Below are 16,486 nucleotides of genomic sequence, written 5' to 3' on the forward strand. Positions count from 1 at the left end.
GAGGAAATGAATGTAAATGTTCATGTTTACTGTACTAAAGTAGTCACAATGTGTTTTAGCACCTCCACCCCTTTCGTTTTCTGTAATGACACCAGAAACCAAACCGAATTATTAATAATCTCTCAGGCCGTGCTCCAAATGGCACCCTATTCCCTGTATAGTGCGCTATTGACCAGGGCCCATAGTACCCTGGTCAAAAGTAGTGCACTAAATCAGGAATAAAGTTCCATTTGGGACGTTGCGGTACAGTAAATAACTTAGAGTATGACAAGTTGTGTTTCAGTACGGTTCCAATGGCTCACTGGGTTAGAGCACGGTGCTGGTAACATTAGGCTGGTGGGTTATACTGTAGAGCACGGTGCTGGTAGCATTAGGCTGGTGGGTTATACTGTAGAGCACGGTGCTGGTAACATTAGGCGGGTGGGTTATACTGTAGAGCACGGTGCTGATAACATTAGGCTGGTGAGTTATACTGTAGAGCACGGTGCTGGTAACATTAGGCTGGTGGGTTATACTGTAGAGCACGGTGCTGGTAGCATTAGGCTGGTGGGTTATACTGTAGAGCACGGTGCTGGTAACATTAGGCGGGTGGGTTATACTGTAGAGCACGGTGCTGATAACATTAGGCTGGTGAGTTATACTGTAGAGCACGGTGCTGGTAACATTAGGCTGGTGGGTTATACTGTAGAGCACGGTGCTGGTAGCATTAGGCTGGTGGGTTATACTGTAGAGCACGGTGCTGGTAGCATTAGGCTGGTGGGTTATACTGTAGAGCACGGTGCTGGTAACATTAGGCTGGTGGGTTATACTGTAGAGCACGGTGCTGGTAACATTAGGCTGGTGGGTTATACTGTAGAGCACGGTGCTGGTAACATTAGGCTGGTGGGTTATACTGTAGAGCACGGTGCTGGTAACATTAGGCTGGTGGGTTATACTGTAGAGCACGGTGCTGGTAACATTAGGCTGGTGGGTTATACTGTAGAGCACGGTGCTGGTAACATTAGGCTGGTGGGTTATACTGTAGAGCACGGTGCTGGCAACATTAGGCTGGTGGGTTATACTGTAGAGCACGGTGCTGGTAACATTAGGCTGGTGGGTTATACTGTAGAGCACGGTGCTGGTAGCATTAGGCTGGTGGGTTATACTGTAGAGCACGGTGCTGGCAGCATTAGGCTGGTGGGTTATACTGTAGAGCACGGTGCTGGCAACATTAGGCTGGTGGGTTATACTGTAGAGCACGGTGCTGGTAACATTAGGCTGGTGGGTTATACTGTAGAGCACGGTGCTGGTAGCATTAGGCTGGTGGGTTATACTGTAGAGCACGGTGCTGGTAACATTAGGCTGGTGGGTTATACTGTAGAGCACGGTGCTGGCAACATTAGGCTGGTGGGTTATACTGTAGAGCACGGTGCTGGTAACATTAGGCTGGTGGGTTATACTGTAGAGCACGGTGCTGGTAGCATTAGGCTGGTGGGTTATACTGTAGAGCACGGTGCTGGTAGCATTAGGCTGGTGGGTTATACTGTAGAGCACGGTGCTGGTAGCATTAGGCTGGTGGGTTATACTGTAGAGCACGGTGCTGGTAACATTAGGCTGGTGGGTTATACTGTAGAGCACGGTGCTGGCAACATTAGGCTGGTGGGTTATACTGTAGAGCACGGTGCTGGTAACATTAGGCTGGTGGGTTATACTGTGGAGCACGGTGCTGGTAACATTAGGCTGGTGAGTTATACTGTAGAGTACGGTGCTGGTAACATTAGGCTGGTGGGTTATACTGTAGAGCACGGTGCTGGTAACATTAGGCTGGTGGGTTATACTGTAGAGCACGGTGCTGGTAACATTAGGCTGGTGGGTTATACTGTAGAGCACGGTGCTGGTAACATTAGGCTGGTGGGTTATACTGTAGAGCACGGTGCTGGTAACATTAGGCTGGTGAGTTATACTGTAGAGCACGGTGCTGGTAACATTAGGCTGGTGGGTTATACTGTAGAGCACGGTGCTGGTAACATTAGGCTGGTGGGTTATACTGTAGAGCACGGTGCTGGTAACATTAGGCTGGTGGGTTATACTGTAGAGCACGGTGCTGGTAACATTAGGCTGGTGGGTTATACTGTAGAGCACGGTGCTGGTAACATTAGGCTGGTGGGTTATACTGTAGAGCACGGTGCTGGTAACATTAGGCTGGTGGGTTATACTGTAGAGCACGGTGCTGGTAACATTAGGCTGGTGGGTTATACTGTAGAGCACGGTGCTGGTAACATTAGGCTGGTGGGTTATACTGTAGAGCACGGTGCTGGTAACATTAGGCTGGTGGGTTATACTGTAGAGCACGGTGCTGGTAACATTAGGCTGGTGAGTTATACTGTAGAGCACGGTGCTGGTAACATTAGGCTGGTGGGTTATACTGTAGAGCACGGTGCTGGTAACATTAGGCTGGTGAGTTATACTGTAGAGCACGGTGCTGGTAACATTAGGCTGGTGGGTTATACTGTAGAGCACGGTGCTGGTAACATTAGGCTGGTGGGTTATACTGTAGAGCACGGTGCTGGTAACATTAGGCTGGTGAGTTATACTGTAGAGCACGGTGCTGGTAACATTAGGCTGGTGGGTTATACTGTAGAGCACGGTGCTGGTAGCATTAGGCTGGTGGGTTATACTGTAGAGCACGGTGCTGGTAACATTAGGCTGGTGGGTTATACTGTAGAGCACGGTGCTGGTAACATTAGGCTGGTGGGTTATACTGTAGAGCACGGTGCTGGTAACATTAGGCTGGTGGGTTATACTGTAGAGCACGGTGCTGGTAACATTAGGCTGGTGAGTTATACTGTAGAGCACGGTGCTGGTAACATTAGGCTGGTGGGTTATACTGTAGAGCACGGTGCTGGTAACATTGGGCTGGTGGGTTATACTGTAGAGCACGGTGCTGGCAACATTAGGCTGGTGGGTTATACTGTAGAGCACGGTGCTGGCAACATTAGGCTGGTGGGTTATACTGTAGAGCACGGTGCTGGTAACATTAGGCTGGTGAGTTATACTGTAGAGCACGGTGCTGGTAACATTAGGCTGGTGGGTTATACTGTAGAGCACGGTGCTGGTAACATTAGGCTGGTGGGTTATACTGTAGAGCACGGTGCTGGTAACATTAGGCTGGTGGGTTATACTGTAGAGCACGGTGCTGGTAACATTAGGCTGGTGGGTTATACTGTAGAGCACGGTGCTGGTAACATTAGGCTGGTGGGTTATACTGTAGAGCACGGTGCTGGTAACATTGGGTGGGTCGATTTCTCCCCCCCCCCCCATAGGCCATGTACAGTAATGAATGAATACGCTGTCAATTTTTACAGTTGTATGTCGATTTTGATAAAAACCCGCTACATGTTTTTTATGAACCAGTGTCAGCCAGTTTTAGTGACTGACAGGGTTTTATCTGTCAATCAATGTAGTATTGCAAAACGGTGATGTAAGAAGACTAAGGTGTTGGATGAGGTTTGAGAAAGTAGGGGTGGAGATGTGCTGGTGTCAGACTATTAGGATTTGATCTTCTGCCACATGCAGGCATAAACGCTGCTAAGTGATCCTCCCCGTTTGTGGACAATGAGAATAGATTCATTTCATCCGAGTTAAGTTCAAATGCAATATTAATAACGTTTAGTTAGTCCATGTGACAGCTCTTTAGTGCAGCTCAAATTGTGCTAGTGAGAGCGCTCCACTGAAAAATGTACTGCTAAGCAGAAGAAATTAAATTGCATATGCTTGATGGCTCCAGTAACTGCTACTCTGTTGGTTCTAGTAACTTCTACTCTGTTGGTTCTAGTAACTTCTACTCTGTTGGCTCGGTAACTGCTACTCTGTTGGTTCTAGTAACTTCTACTCTGTTGGCTCCAGTAACTGCTACTCTGTTGGCTCTAGTAACTGCTACTCTGTTGGCTCCAGTAACTGCTACTCTGTTGGCTCCAGTAACTGCTACTCTGTTGGCTCTAGTAACTTCTACTCTGTTGGTTCTAGTAACTGCTACTCTGTTGGCTCCAGTAACTGCTACTCTGTTGGCTCTAGTAACTGCTACTCTGTTGGCTCCAGTAACTGCTACTCTGTTGGCTCTAGTAACTGCTACTCTGTTGGCTCCAGTAACTTCTACTCTGTTGGCTCTAGTAACTGCTACTCTGTTGGCTCCAGTAACTTCTACTCTGTTGGCTCTAGTAACTTCTACTCTGTTGGCTCCAGTAACTTCTACTCTGTTGGCTCCAGTAACTTCTACTCTGTTGGCTCCAGTAACTTCTACTCTGTTGGCTCTAGTAACTTCTACTCTGTTGGCTCCAGTAACTTCTACTCTGTTGGCTCTAGTAACTGCTACTCTGTTGGTTCTAGTAACTGCTACTCTGTTGGTTCTAGTAACTGCTACTTTGTTGGTTCTAGTAACTGCTACTCTGTTGGTTCTAGTAACTGCTACTCTGTTGGTTCTAGTAACTGCTACTCTGTTGGCTCTAGTAACTGCTACTCTGTTGGCTCTAGTAACTTCTACTCTGTTGGCTCTAGTAACTGCTACTCTGTTGGCTCTAGTAACTGCTACTCTGTTGGTTCTAGCAACTGCTTCTCTGTTGGTTCTAGCAACTGCTTCTCTGTTGGTTCTAGCAACTGCTTCTCTGTTGGTTCTAGCAACTGCTTCTCTGTTGGTTCTAGTAACTGCTACTCTGTTGGTTCTAGTAACTGCTACTTTGTTGGTTCTAGTAACTGCTACTCTGTTGGCTCTAGTAACTGCTACTCTGTTGGCTCTAGTAACTGCTACTCTGTTGGCTCTAGTAACTGCTACTCTGTTGGCTCTAGTAACTTCTACTCTGTTGGTTCTAGCAACTGCTTCTCTGTTGGTTCTAGCAACTGCTTCTCTGTTGGTTCTAGCAACTGCTTCTCTGTTGGCTCTAGTAACTGCTACTCTGTTGGTTCTAGTAACTGCTACTTTGTTGGTTCTAGTAACTGCTACTCTGTTGGCTCTAGTAACTGCTACTCTGTTGGCTCTAGTAACTTCTACTCTGTTGGTTCTAGCAACTGCTTCTCTGTTGGTTCTAGCAACTGCTTCTCTGTTGGTTCTAGTAACTGCTACTCTGTTGGTTCTAGCAACTGCTTCTCTGTTGGTTCTAGCAACTGCTTCTCTGTTGGTTCTAGTAACTGCTACTCTGTTGGTTCTAGTAACTGCTACTCTGTTGGTTCTAGTAACTGCTACTCTGTTGGCTCTAGTAACTGCTACTCTGTTGGTTCTAGTAACTGCTACTCTGTTGGCTCTAGTAACTGCTACTCTGTTGGTTCTAGTAACTTCTACTCTGTTGGCTCTAACTGCTACTCTGTTGGTTCTAGTAACTGCTACTCTGTTGGTTCTAGTAACTTCTACTCTGTTGGTTGTAGTAACTTCTACTCTGTTGGCTCCAGTAACTGCTACTCTGTTGGCTCTAGTAACTGCTACTCTGTTGGCTCTAGTAACTGCTACTCTGTTGGCTCTAGTAACTTCTACTCTGTTGGCTCCAGTAACTGCTACTCTGTTGGTTCTAGTAACTTCTACTCTGTTGGCTCTAGTAACTGCTACTCTGTTGGCTCTAGTAACTTCTACTCTGTTGGCTCTAGTAACTTCTACTCTGTTGGCTCTAGTAACTGCTACTCTGTTGGCTTCAGTAACTGCTACTCTGTTGGTTCCAGTAACTGCTACTCTGTTGGCTCTAGTAACTGCTACTCTGTTGGCTCTAGTAACTTCTACTCTGTTGGTTCTAGCAACTGCTTCTCTGTTGGTTCTAGTAACTGCTACTCTGTTGGTTCTAGTAACTGCTTCTCTGTTGGTTCTAGTAACTGCTACTGGTTTTTCAACAGAACCATGCATGTGCCCCAAATGGCACCCTATTCTTTGTATAGTGCACTACTTTTTGACCAGAACCATATAGGCCCTGGTCAAAAGTATTTCACGACACAGGGAATAGGGTGCCATTTGGTGCACAGGCCCCTGATCCTCCATTGTCCCAGATGGAGGAGGCCTCCAGGACGTCTAATGAGACGAGTGAGACCATGGATGGGCGAGACGACAGTGAGTCATTGCTGGGATATCTCTGGCAGCTGTTTTTGGACACACCCTCTGGAGACTTGGGAATACAGAGCAGAACACCGCTGGCTTGGTCTGCCTGTGGTTACAGACAGTGACAGAGAGACAATCATTGGCAGAGTAGATGAGGCATTCAAGTTATCCATTCACCACATTCCCATGCTGGTTTTCCCTTGTGGTGTTTCAATGGTCAATCACCAGAGAGTGGTCAGCTTACTTTATCTGTCTCTGAATGCTTAAGCTGGGGTTTGTTTGTGTTATAGATAATTGAATGGTTTAAGGGTCCGTCATTTGCTTTATTAGACTGAGCTTGAGTGACGATGAGCTTGTGTTTTTTCTTTAAAGCTCTGTTTTTGCTGGAGGGTTTTCATGCAATAGGCTTAGGCCTACATTTTAGTGCAGTGCAGATTCTGAGGTTCTTGATTATTCATTGTCATTCAAATGAAAGGTTAATTTCGTTTTGATATTCCAAAATGTTGCAACCTTAAGTTGAATTGACAGAATTGAGGAACATCCAACCCAACGTCACAGATGAGTTGGTTCTGTAATTGCAGTGGTTTCTCATTTTCAGACCAAATGACACATGATTTCAATGCTCAGTAAAAGCCTTCTAAATGCTGATTATACACTGGCTGTATGCAAATGGTTTGTTTTGTCTCTATCTTGATCCTAGGAGGATCAACTGTGTATTTTTGTTATTGCCTGTTTGGCTGAAATAAGGGTTATTGTGGTCGAGAAATGGTCTGTGTTTTCTTTTCTAGTTTAGACCTATATAAGAGGCTTTACTGCTTTAAAATGGAGGTTTGTTTTGGTATGACTCATCAGACAAAATGCAGTCGATTAAAATGACGAATAGTTTATTGTCCATGTTAATCCCAAAGATGGAGAATGCCAAACCATAATTCATTAACATAACCATTAACATAAATTAGATATACTTGGGCAAGTCCGATGGATGAGCAGATTGAAGTGTTAATTTTCAGCATCCGTCTTTCATTACTTCTGTTCTTACACTCCTTGCCTATTCCGCTGAAGGGGAAGTTGTGCTGCAACTCGCGGGGAGGCAGGATGTTATAACTTTCTCTGATGTGTGTTTCAATGCACGGGACCAGAGATACTGTATAATGACGAGATTATCTTGTTTCCGCTTTAACAATGGGAGTCGTTGTCCCAAAGGCGGGAAGGCAGGCTGTCTGCATATCGTGGACAGATTTTGACGGGAGTGAACCTTCTCGCTTCGCCTCTTGCTCTCTGACGGGACTCTCTTCTTTCTCTTCTTTCGGTACTCGCTATCTGGATGCAATGGTTTGTGGGAAATGCCTCCACATTTCAGCCTAGTAGGAGATGAGCCGAGATTCAACAAAGTAAAATTATTTTCTTCTTCGTTGAACAAACGTATTGTGGACTGCGCTCGGTACTAATACACAGCATGAGCTGCACTCTATACATTTGGACTGGAATGCACGCGAATAACTTTCCGTAGTCGTTTTAAAGCAACGTATTCAGACTTAATTGTTGGATATCTGTGGACAATCTCGCAGCAGGTAAAGTTTTTTGTTGTTGGATGAAACGCTGACACGGTGGTGAATTGAATTCCAACTTGCGATGAGACGACTTAGTGCTATTTACTCGCATGAAACACAACCAACAATTCACTAAATGTGACGTATAACCAACGGGACGCAGGAATGTTTGGAAGGTGAGTTTATCCATGGCACAGTTACAAGTTGGCAAGTAGGCTACACTGTTGTCTTTTTAGGAGGGTGGAGCGTATGAGTGTCATTTTGAGGGAGAGAGAGGGATTTTCAACAGGTTTCTTCTCTCAGTAATGTCTAATTTCTCACTTCACGAAACAACTATGTTTAGACGGGCAGCCCAAATATGATATTTGTCCACAAATTGGTCTATTGACCAAGCACATCAGAATTTTTTCCAGAACTTTTCTGGATGGTCAAAATACCAATTGAGAAAATATCAGAATTGGCCTGCCTGACTTAACGCAGCCCATGTAACGTTCAACGGTAACATTTGTGCCGCTAACGTTACTCACTAAACGGAGCTCTTTTGGTTGTCTGTCTTTTATGCATGGAATCATAACGTATATTCGTTGTTTTAGTGAATATCCTTTCAAAATAACAAAATACATTCTTTATTACCCTGGAATTGCGTGACAGTCAGAACGAAGCACGTGATTACCAAACCAACTTTCTGTTTGTTATTGTCTATAATTAAACGATACGTTTCAATCAAACGGTTGGTTGCATTTATGCAAAACTATTTAAATTATTTCCATACGATTAAAACCAATTGTTTAACTCCACGTCGGGGATATCACATTCATCACGTCAACCACTGTGTCAATTTAGTGTGTTCTGCTTTCACATTACTAATGCCATGGATGCTTTGACTAAAATAGTCATACATTCAAGCTTTTGATGATCTTTTGTCTGCTTATTTCCTATTAACATTTTAGCTGTCTTAGCGTTAAGCTCTTCCTGCTACTATTTTGTAATTGGCAAAATGACACATGCAAATAACCTATCTTTTGACTCACAAATACTCTAAAAAGTCCAGTTGACTGAGAAGCTATATTGAAAAGGCTGTATAGTATTTGTTTTTATCTGGCTAAATCAACTGGACTGTGTGTGTGTGCTTATGCTGGGCTATCCTAAGTGAAGAATGCCAGACATTCTTTGATGTATTGCATTGGATTTGCAAAGGATACCTGGCATAGCGTGTTGCCTAGATAACTCCTTGAGGGATGAGTCAGTGAAGCGATGTCCAATTTGAAGAAACAAGTTTGTAGTCCATGTCTAGCAATACAGTTGAATAAGAATGAGGTGATTTCCTAGGAACAAGATGATAAACCTTTATAACCCATCTGGCAGCTGTACAATGCATGAAGCTGAATCTCCCTTGGTTTTCACTTAGTTGTGCCACACAGTGGTAGAAATCTAGAACAGCATCCTTAACTCTCACTCACTCACGGATAACCTTTGTGTATGAATTCAAGCATGCTTTTTTTTTTAGGACACATGCCTACGAGATGAATGTGCTAGGTCAAGTAAACAGTGGTCCATTGCTATGGTCGGAGGAGTGCTGACATTAAATCAAGCACTTGAGGAGAACTGAATAAATGGACCAACCGTCCGAGCAACATCCCAGTCAGTAACACCCCAGGCTGGCGCCGACAAACACTGTTTCATAGATAAGGGCACAAGCCTACATTTTACTTAGCAAAAGTTGTAGCCATATTTGTTAAGAAAGAAAATTGGGAGGTGTTCGAGTTATAAAATGATAGAGTAGACTGGACTCCTGAGCAAGTTCACCTTTTCTGTCATGGCCTCAATGTATTTTCAGTAAGCTTTTTCTAAATTAAATAATTGAAACCAAGGGCATTCATGTACTGTAAATACCATGATTAGTCGTGCCACGGTTCCATAGTGCAAGCAGCCAAATTGTGTTTAGGTGCCATTTTAAGGATTAGGCTCGGGCAGCAGAAAATATTTTCACTAATTGTTTCCCTCAAATACATCTGTGTTATTTTACATTGCGTTTAGTGCCAGATCCACAATCCAAAACGCACTGTAAACTCCCTAATGAAAAATCATAGTTTCAAAAAAGACTTCTCTGTGTATAGCTTTATTATAGTTTTGGTTGGTGCATAGCTCTAGAAATAGATGTTTTAGGGTCACTGAATTGGCTGGACACTTCAGTTATTGGTTGTATAAAAAAAAGAGTTTAAGTACTTGGGCCTACTCAACAGACAGTTATTGAAACAAAGTCTGCGCTAAATTAACAATCAGTTTACTTTAACGTGTGACTACCATTTGCTCAGTTAAATGCAGAACTATGAAAAACTTGGTTTTGTCTAACCTGCAATAGTGAATTTTCGTTTGTCTTACATTGCTCCACTGACCCAGGAATGTGAATTCTTCACTGGGGCTGTGGTGCTGGAATTGAAACCGTTCTGTATTTTCACAGTATACAGTTCCTTCAGAAAGGGTTCACACCCTTTTACTTATCCACATGTTACAGCCTAAATTTAAAATAGATTAAATAAGGTTTTTGTGTCACTGAGCTACACGCCATCATTTCAAGGTGGACATATTTTTCATTTTTGTAGAACATTTTAGAAATGTTAATAAAAAATGTAAAGCTGAAATGTCATGAGACTAAGTATTCAACCCCTTTGTTATGGCAAGCCTAAATAAGTTCAGGAGTAAACATGTGCTTCACAAGTTTCATGGACTCATTCTATTTTCAATAAAAGTGGTTAACATGATTTTTGAATAACTACCTCATCTCTGTAGTCCACACATACAATTATCTTGAAGGTCCCTCAATCAAGTAGGGAATTTAAAGAACAGATTCAATCACAAACACCAGGGAGGTTTTCCAATGCCTCGCAAAGAAGGGCACCAATTGGTAAATGTGTAAAAATTTTAAAAAGTAGACATTGAATATCCATTTGGGTACGGTGAAGTTATTAATTACACTTTGGATGGTGTATCAATACACCCAGTCACTACAAAGATGCAGGTGTCCTTCCTAACTCTGTTGCTGGAGAGAAGGAAACAGCTCAGGGATTTCACCATGAGGCCAATGGTGACTTCTAACAATTACAGAGTTTAATAGCTGTGATATGAGAACTGAGGATGGATCAACAACATTGTAGTTACTCCACAATAATTAACCTAAATGAGAGTGAAAAACAGGAAGCCTGTACAGAACAAAAATATTCCAAAATATGCATCCTGTTTGCAACAAGGAACCTAAGTAATACTGCAAAAAATGTGGCAAAGCAATTTTAACTTTATGTTCTGAATACAAAGCATTATATTTGGGGCAAACCCAACACATCACTGAGTACCACTCTTCATATTTTCAAACATGGGGGTGGCTGCATCATGTAATGGGTATGCTTGTAATCGTTAAGGACTGGCCAGTTTTTTGGGGGGATACAAATAAATGGAATACAGCTATAAGCACAGGCAAAATCCTAGAGGAAAACCTGGTTCTGTCTGCTTTCCAACAGACACTGGGAGATGAATTCACCTTTCAGCTGGACAATAACCTAAAACCCAAGGCCAAATATACACTGGAGTTGGTTACCAAGATGACAGTGAACGTTCCTTAGTGGCCTATTTACAGTTTTGACTCAAATCGGCTTGAAAATCAATGGCAAGACTTAAATGGCTGTCTAGCAATGATCAACAACCAACTTGACAGAGCTTGAGGAATTTTAATAAGAATAATGGGCAATTGTACAATCCAGGTGTGCAACCAAGAAAGACTCGTAGCTGTAATCACTGCCAAAGGCGATTCGAATATTTATTGGCTCAGGGTTGAATACGTATATGAATGAGATTTCATTTTCAATAAATTAGCTACAATTTCTAAACATGTTTTGACTTTGTCATTATGTGTTTGTGGGTGGGGGGGGGGGGGGGGAATATATTTAATACATTTTTAAATTCAGGCTGTAAAACAACAATGTGGAATCAATCAAGGGGTATGAATACTTTCTGAAGGCACTAAGAACTCAAAAATAACCTTTTTTTTCCTTGTAACCTAACACCATTTCACAGATCAATACAAGTTGTTGCCTCACATAAAAAACATTTCTGCATAGCAACGTGTGTTTTGAGGATGAGTCAGAGGATGGTGTCAAAGTGGAGAGCGTCTCCACCCCCCACACACACTACTTAGTACACTATATAGGGTTCCATTTGGGATGCAGCCCCATATATATCCGTCCAGCTCTTTAGCCCTTGGGCCTCTGCCAGAGAGCTTTCCAAGTATAACACTGCTGTGGGTGGAGCGCCTGGCGTTCGGATCCAGTACACATCTCACTCTTAGAAAATATCCATCAAAATTAGTATGATATAAGGCGCTGGACAAGCTCCTCCTTTTAGTCTCCCAGGATCACTGGACAAGCTCCTCCTTTTAGTCTCCCAGGATCACTGGACAAGCTCCTCCTTTTAGTCTCCCAGGATCACTGGACAAGCTTCTCCTTTTAGTCTCCCAGGATCACTGGACAAGCTTCTCCTTTTAGTCACCCAGGATCACTGGACAAGCTCCTCCTTTTAGTCTCCCAGGATCACATCTTCCTGCTTTTATTGTGGCTGCTGTGAAAAAGTAATCAATCGTGCCAAATACAATAGGTGTAGACCTTACAGTGAAATGCTTACATACAAGCCCTTAACCAACAATGCAGTTAAGAAAATACCAACAAAAAAAAGCAAGAGATAACAAATGATTAAAGAGCAGCAGTAAATAACAATAGCGGGGCTATATACAGGGGGTGCCTGTACAGAGTCAATGTGCGGGGGCACCGGTGTCGAGGTAATATGTACATGTAGGTAGAGTTATTAAAGTGACTATGCATAGATAATGAGTAGCAGCAGCGTAGAGGGGGGGGGGGGGGGGGGGGGGGGTGTTGCAATGCAAATAGTTTGGGTAGCCTTTTGATTAGCTGGTCAGGAGTCTTATGACTTGGGGGTAGAAGCTGTTTAGAAGCTTCTTGGACCTAGATTTGGCCCTCCGGTATCGCTTGCCATGCGGTTGAAGAGAGAACAGTCTATGACTAGGGCCTTCCTCTGACACAGCCTGGTATAGTGGTCCTGGATGGCAGGAAGCTTGGCCCCGGTGATGTACTGGGCCGTACGCACTACCCTCTGTAGTGCCTTGCGGTCGGAGGCCGAGCAGTTGCCATACCTGGCAGTGATGAAACCCGTCGGGAGGCTCTCGACGGTGCAGCTGTAAAACCTTTTGAGGATCTGAGGACCCATGCCAAATCTTTTCAGTCTCCTGAGGGGGAATAGGTTTTATCGTGCCCTCTTCACGACTGTCTTGGTGTGCTTGAACCATGTTAGTTTAGTGATGTGGACGCCAAGGAACTTGAAGCTCACAACCTGCTCCACTACAGCCCCATCGATGAGAATAGGGGCGTGCTCGGTCCTCCTTTTCCTGTAGTCCACAATCATCTCCTTTGTCTTGATCACATTGAGGGAGAGGTTGTTTTCCTTGCACCACGTGGTCAGGTCTCTGACCTCCCTACAGGCTGTCTCATCGTTGTCGGTGATCAAGCCTACCACTGTTGTGTCATCAGCAAATTTAATGATGGTGTTGGAGTTGTGCCTGGCTGTGCAGTCATGAGTGAACAGGGAGTACAGGAGGGGACTGAGCACACACCCCTGAGGGGCCCCTGTGTTGAGGATCAGTGTGGCGGATGTGTTGTTACCTACCCTTACCACCTGGGGGCGGCCCGTTAGGAAGTCCAAGATCCAGTTGCAGAGGGAGGTGTTTAGTCCCAGGGTCCTTAGCTTATTGATGAGCTTTGAGGGGGCTACAGTGTTGAACGCTGAGTTATAGTCAATGAATAGCATTTTCACATAGGTGTTCCTTTTGGAGTGCAATAGAGAGAGTTTGTGGGTCTGTTGGTGCGGTATGCAAATTGTAGTGGGTCTAGGGTGTCTGGGATAATGGTGTTGACGTGAGCCATGAACAGCCTTTCAAAGCATTTCATGGCTACAGACGTTAGTGATACGGGTCGGTAGTCATTTAGGCATGTTACCTTAGTCCCTGTAACCAAGAACACTATGGTGGTCTGCTTGAAACATGTTGGTATTACAGACTCAGACAGGGAGAGGTTGAAAATGTCAGTGAAGACACTTGCCTGTTGTTCAGCGCATGCTCGGAGGACACGTCCTGGTAATCCATCTGGCCCTGCGGCCTTGTGAATGTTGACCTGTTTAAAGGTCTTACTCACATCGGCTGCGGAGAGCATGATCACACAGTCGTCCGGAACACCTAATGCTCTCATGCATGTTTCAGTGTTACTTGCCTCGACGCGAGCATAGAAGTTATTTAGCTCATCTGGTAGGATCGTGTAATTGGGCAGCTCTCGGCTGTGCTTCCCTTTTGTAGTCTAATAGTTTGCAATCCCTACCACATCCAACGAGCTGGTGTAGTATGATTCGATCCTAGTCCTGTATTGAAGCTTTGCCTGTTTGATGGTTCGTTGGAGGGCATAGTGGGATTTCTTACAAGCTTCCGGGTTAGAGTCCCGCTCCTTGAAAGCGGCAGCTTTAGCTCAGTGCGAATGTTGCCTGTAATCCATGGCTTCTGGTTGGGGTACAGTTGAAGTCGAAGTTTACATACACTTAGGTTGGAGTCATTGAAACTCATTTTTCAAACACTCCACTAATTTCTTGTTAACAAACTATAGTTTTGGCAAGTCTGTTAGGACATCTACTTTGTTCATGACACAAGTAATTTTTCCAACAATTGTTTACAGACAGACTATTTCACTTATAATTCACTGTATCACAATTCCAGTGGATCAGAAGTTTACATACACTAAATTGAATGTGCCTTTAAACAGCTTGGAAAATTCCAGAAAATTATGTCATGGCTTTAGAAGCTTCCGATAGGCTAATTGACATAATTTGAGTCAACTGGAGGTGTCCCTGTGGATGTATTTCAAGGCCTGCCTTTCAACTCAGTGCCTCTTTGCTTGACATTATGGGAGAATCAAAAGAAATCAGCCAAGACCTCAGAAAATAAATTGTAGACCTCCACAAGTCTGGTTTATCCTTGGGAGCAATTTCTGAATGCTGAAGGTACCACGTTCGCAGTATACACAAGCATTAACATCATGGGACCACGCAGCCATCATACCGCTTAGGAAGGAGACCCGTTCTGTCTCCTAGAGATGAACGTACTTTGGTGCGAAAAGTGCAAATCAATCCCAGAACAACAGCGAAGGACCTTGTGAAGATGCTGGAGGAAACAGGTACAAAAGTATCTATATCCACAGTAAAACAAGTCCTATATCGACACAACCTGCTGCTCAGCAAGGAAGAAGCCACTGCTCCAAAACCGCAATAAAAAAGCCAGACTACGGTTTGCAACTGCACATGGGTACAAAGATCGTACTTTTTGGAGAGATGTCCACTGGTCTGATGAAACAAAAATAGAACTGTTTGGCCATGATGACCATCGTTATGTTTGGAGGAAAAAAGGGGAGGCTTGCAAGCCGAAGAACACCCTCCCAACTGTGAAGCACGGGAGTGGCAGCATCATGTTGTGGGGATGCTTTGCTGCAGGAGGGACTGGTGCACTTCACAAAATAGATGGCATCATGAGGTAGGAAAATTATGTGGATATATTGAAGCAACATCTAAAGACATTAGGTCAGGATGTTAAAGCTTGGTCGCAAATGGGTCTTCCAAATGGACAATGACCCCAAGCATACTTCCAAAGTTTTGGCAAAATGGCTTAAGGACAACAAAGTCAAGGTATTGGAGTGGCCATCACAAAGCCCTGACCTCAATCCTATAGAACATTTGTGGGCTGAACAGAAAAAGTGTGTGTGAGAAAGGAGGCCTACAAACCTGACTCAGTTACACCAGCTCTGTCAGGAGGAATGGGCCAAAATTCACCCAACTTATTGTGGGAAGCTTGTGGAAGGCTACCAGAAACATTTGACCCAAGTTAACCTCTATAGGGTACGTGAGACGTTAGCGTCCCACCTCTTCAACAGCCTGTGAAACTGCAGGGCGCCAAATACAGGAATACTCATTATAAAAATTCAGAAAACAAAACATATTTTACATAGATTTAAAGATGAACTTCTTGTGAATCCAACCACGGTGTCAGATTTAAGAAATGCTTTTACGGCGCAAGCATACCATACAATTATTTGAAAACATACCCCAGCAGACAAATCATTACAAACAGTAACCAACCAAGTAGAAGAGTTACACAAGTCAGAAATAGAGATAAAATTAATCCCTTACCTTTGATCTTCATATGGTTGCACTCAGAAGACATTCATTTACTCAAATGTTCCTTTTGTTCGATAAAGTCTCTTTATATCTAAAAACCTCAGTTTTGTTCGCGTTTTCTTCAGTAATCCACAGGCTCAAACGCATTCACAACAGGCAGACAAAAAATCCAAATTGTATCCGTAAAGTTCATAGAAGCATGTCAAACAATGTTTATATTCAATCCTCAGGTTGTTTTTAGCCTAAATAATCGATAATATTTCAACCGGACAATAACGTCGTCAATATAAAAGGTAAACATGAAAGGCACTCTCTCGGTCGTGCGCATGAAAAAGCTCTGTGACACGGCAGGGTCCACTCATTCAGACTGCTCTTACGCCCTCATTTTTAGTACAAGCCTGAAACAATTTCTAAAGACTGTTGACCTCTAGTGGAAGGCATAGGAACGGCAATTTGAGTCCTAAGTCAATGGATACTGTAATGGCATTGAATAGAAAACTATAAAACCAATTAAAAATCCTACTTCCTGAATGGATTTTTCTCAGGTTTTCGCCTGCCAAATCAGTTCTGTTATACACAGACACTATTTTAACAGTTTTGGAAACTTTAGAGTGTT

General features: G+C 43.6%; 1 protein-coding gene across 4 annotated transcripts in view; it reads left to right on the forward strand.

The window, feature by feature from the left end:
• psd3l (pleckstrin and Sec7 domain containing 3, like) overlaps positions 1 to 16,486 on the forward strand; it is a 164,529-nt gene that overhangs the window by 52,594 nt on the left and 95,449 nt on the right. For 2 of the 4 annotated variants that reach the window (XM_038970311.1, XM_038970313.1), the window contains exon 1: positions 7,392 to 7,775. The exons of the other annotated variants lie outside the window; for them this stretch is intronic. In XM_038970311.1, coding sequence (XP_038826239.1) covers positions 7,765 to 7,775 — 11 coding nt within the window. In that variant the 5' untranslated portion in view covers positions 7,392 to 7,764. Of the gene's footprint in view, positions 1 to 7,391; positions 7,776 to 16,486 lie in introns of those variants that run through there. 4 annotated transcript variants of the gene reach the window in all.

Source organism: Salvelinus namaycush, chromosome 31, assembly GCF_016432855.1.
Source record: "Salvelinus namaycush isolate Seneca chromosome 31, SaNama_1.0, whole genome shotgun sequence".
Taxonomy (NCBI): Eukaryota; Metazoa; Chordata; class Actinopteri; order Salmoniformes; family Salmonidae; genus Salvelinus; species Salvelinus namaycush.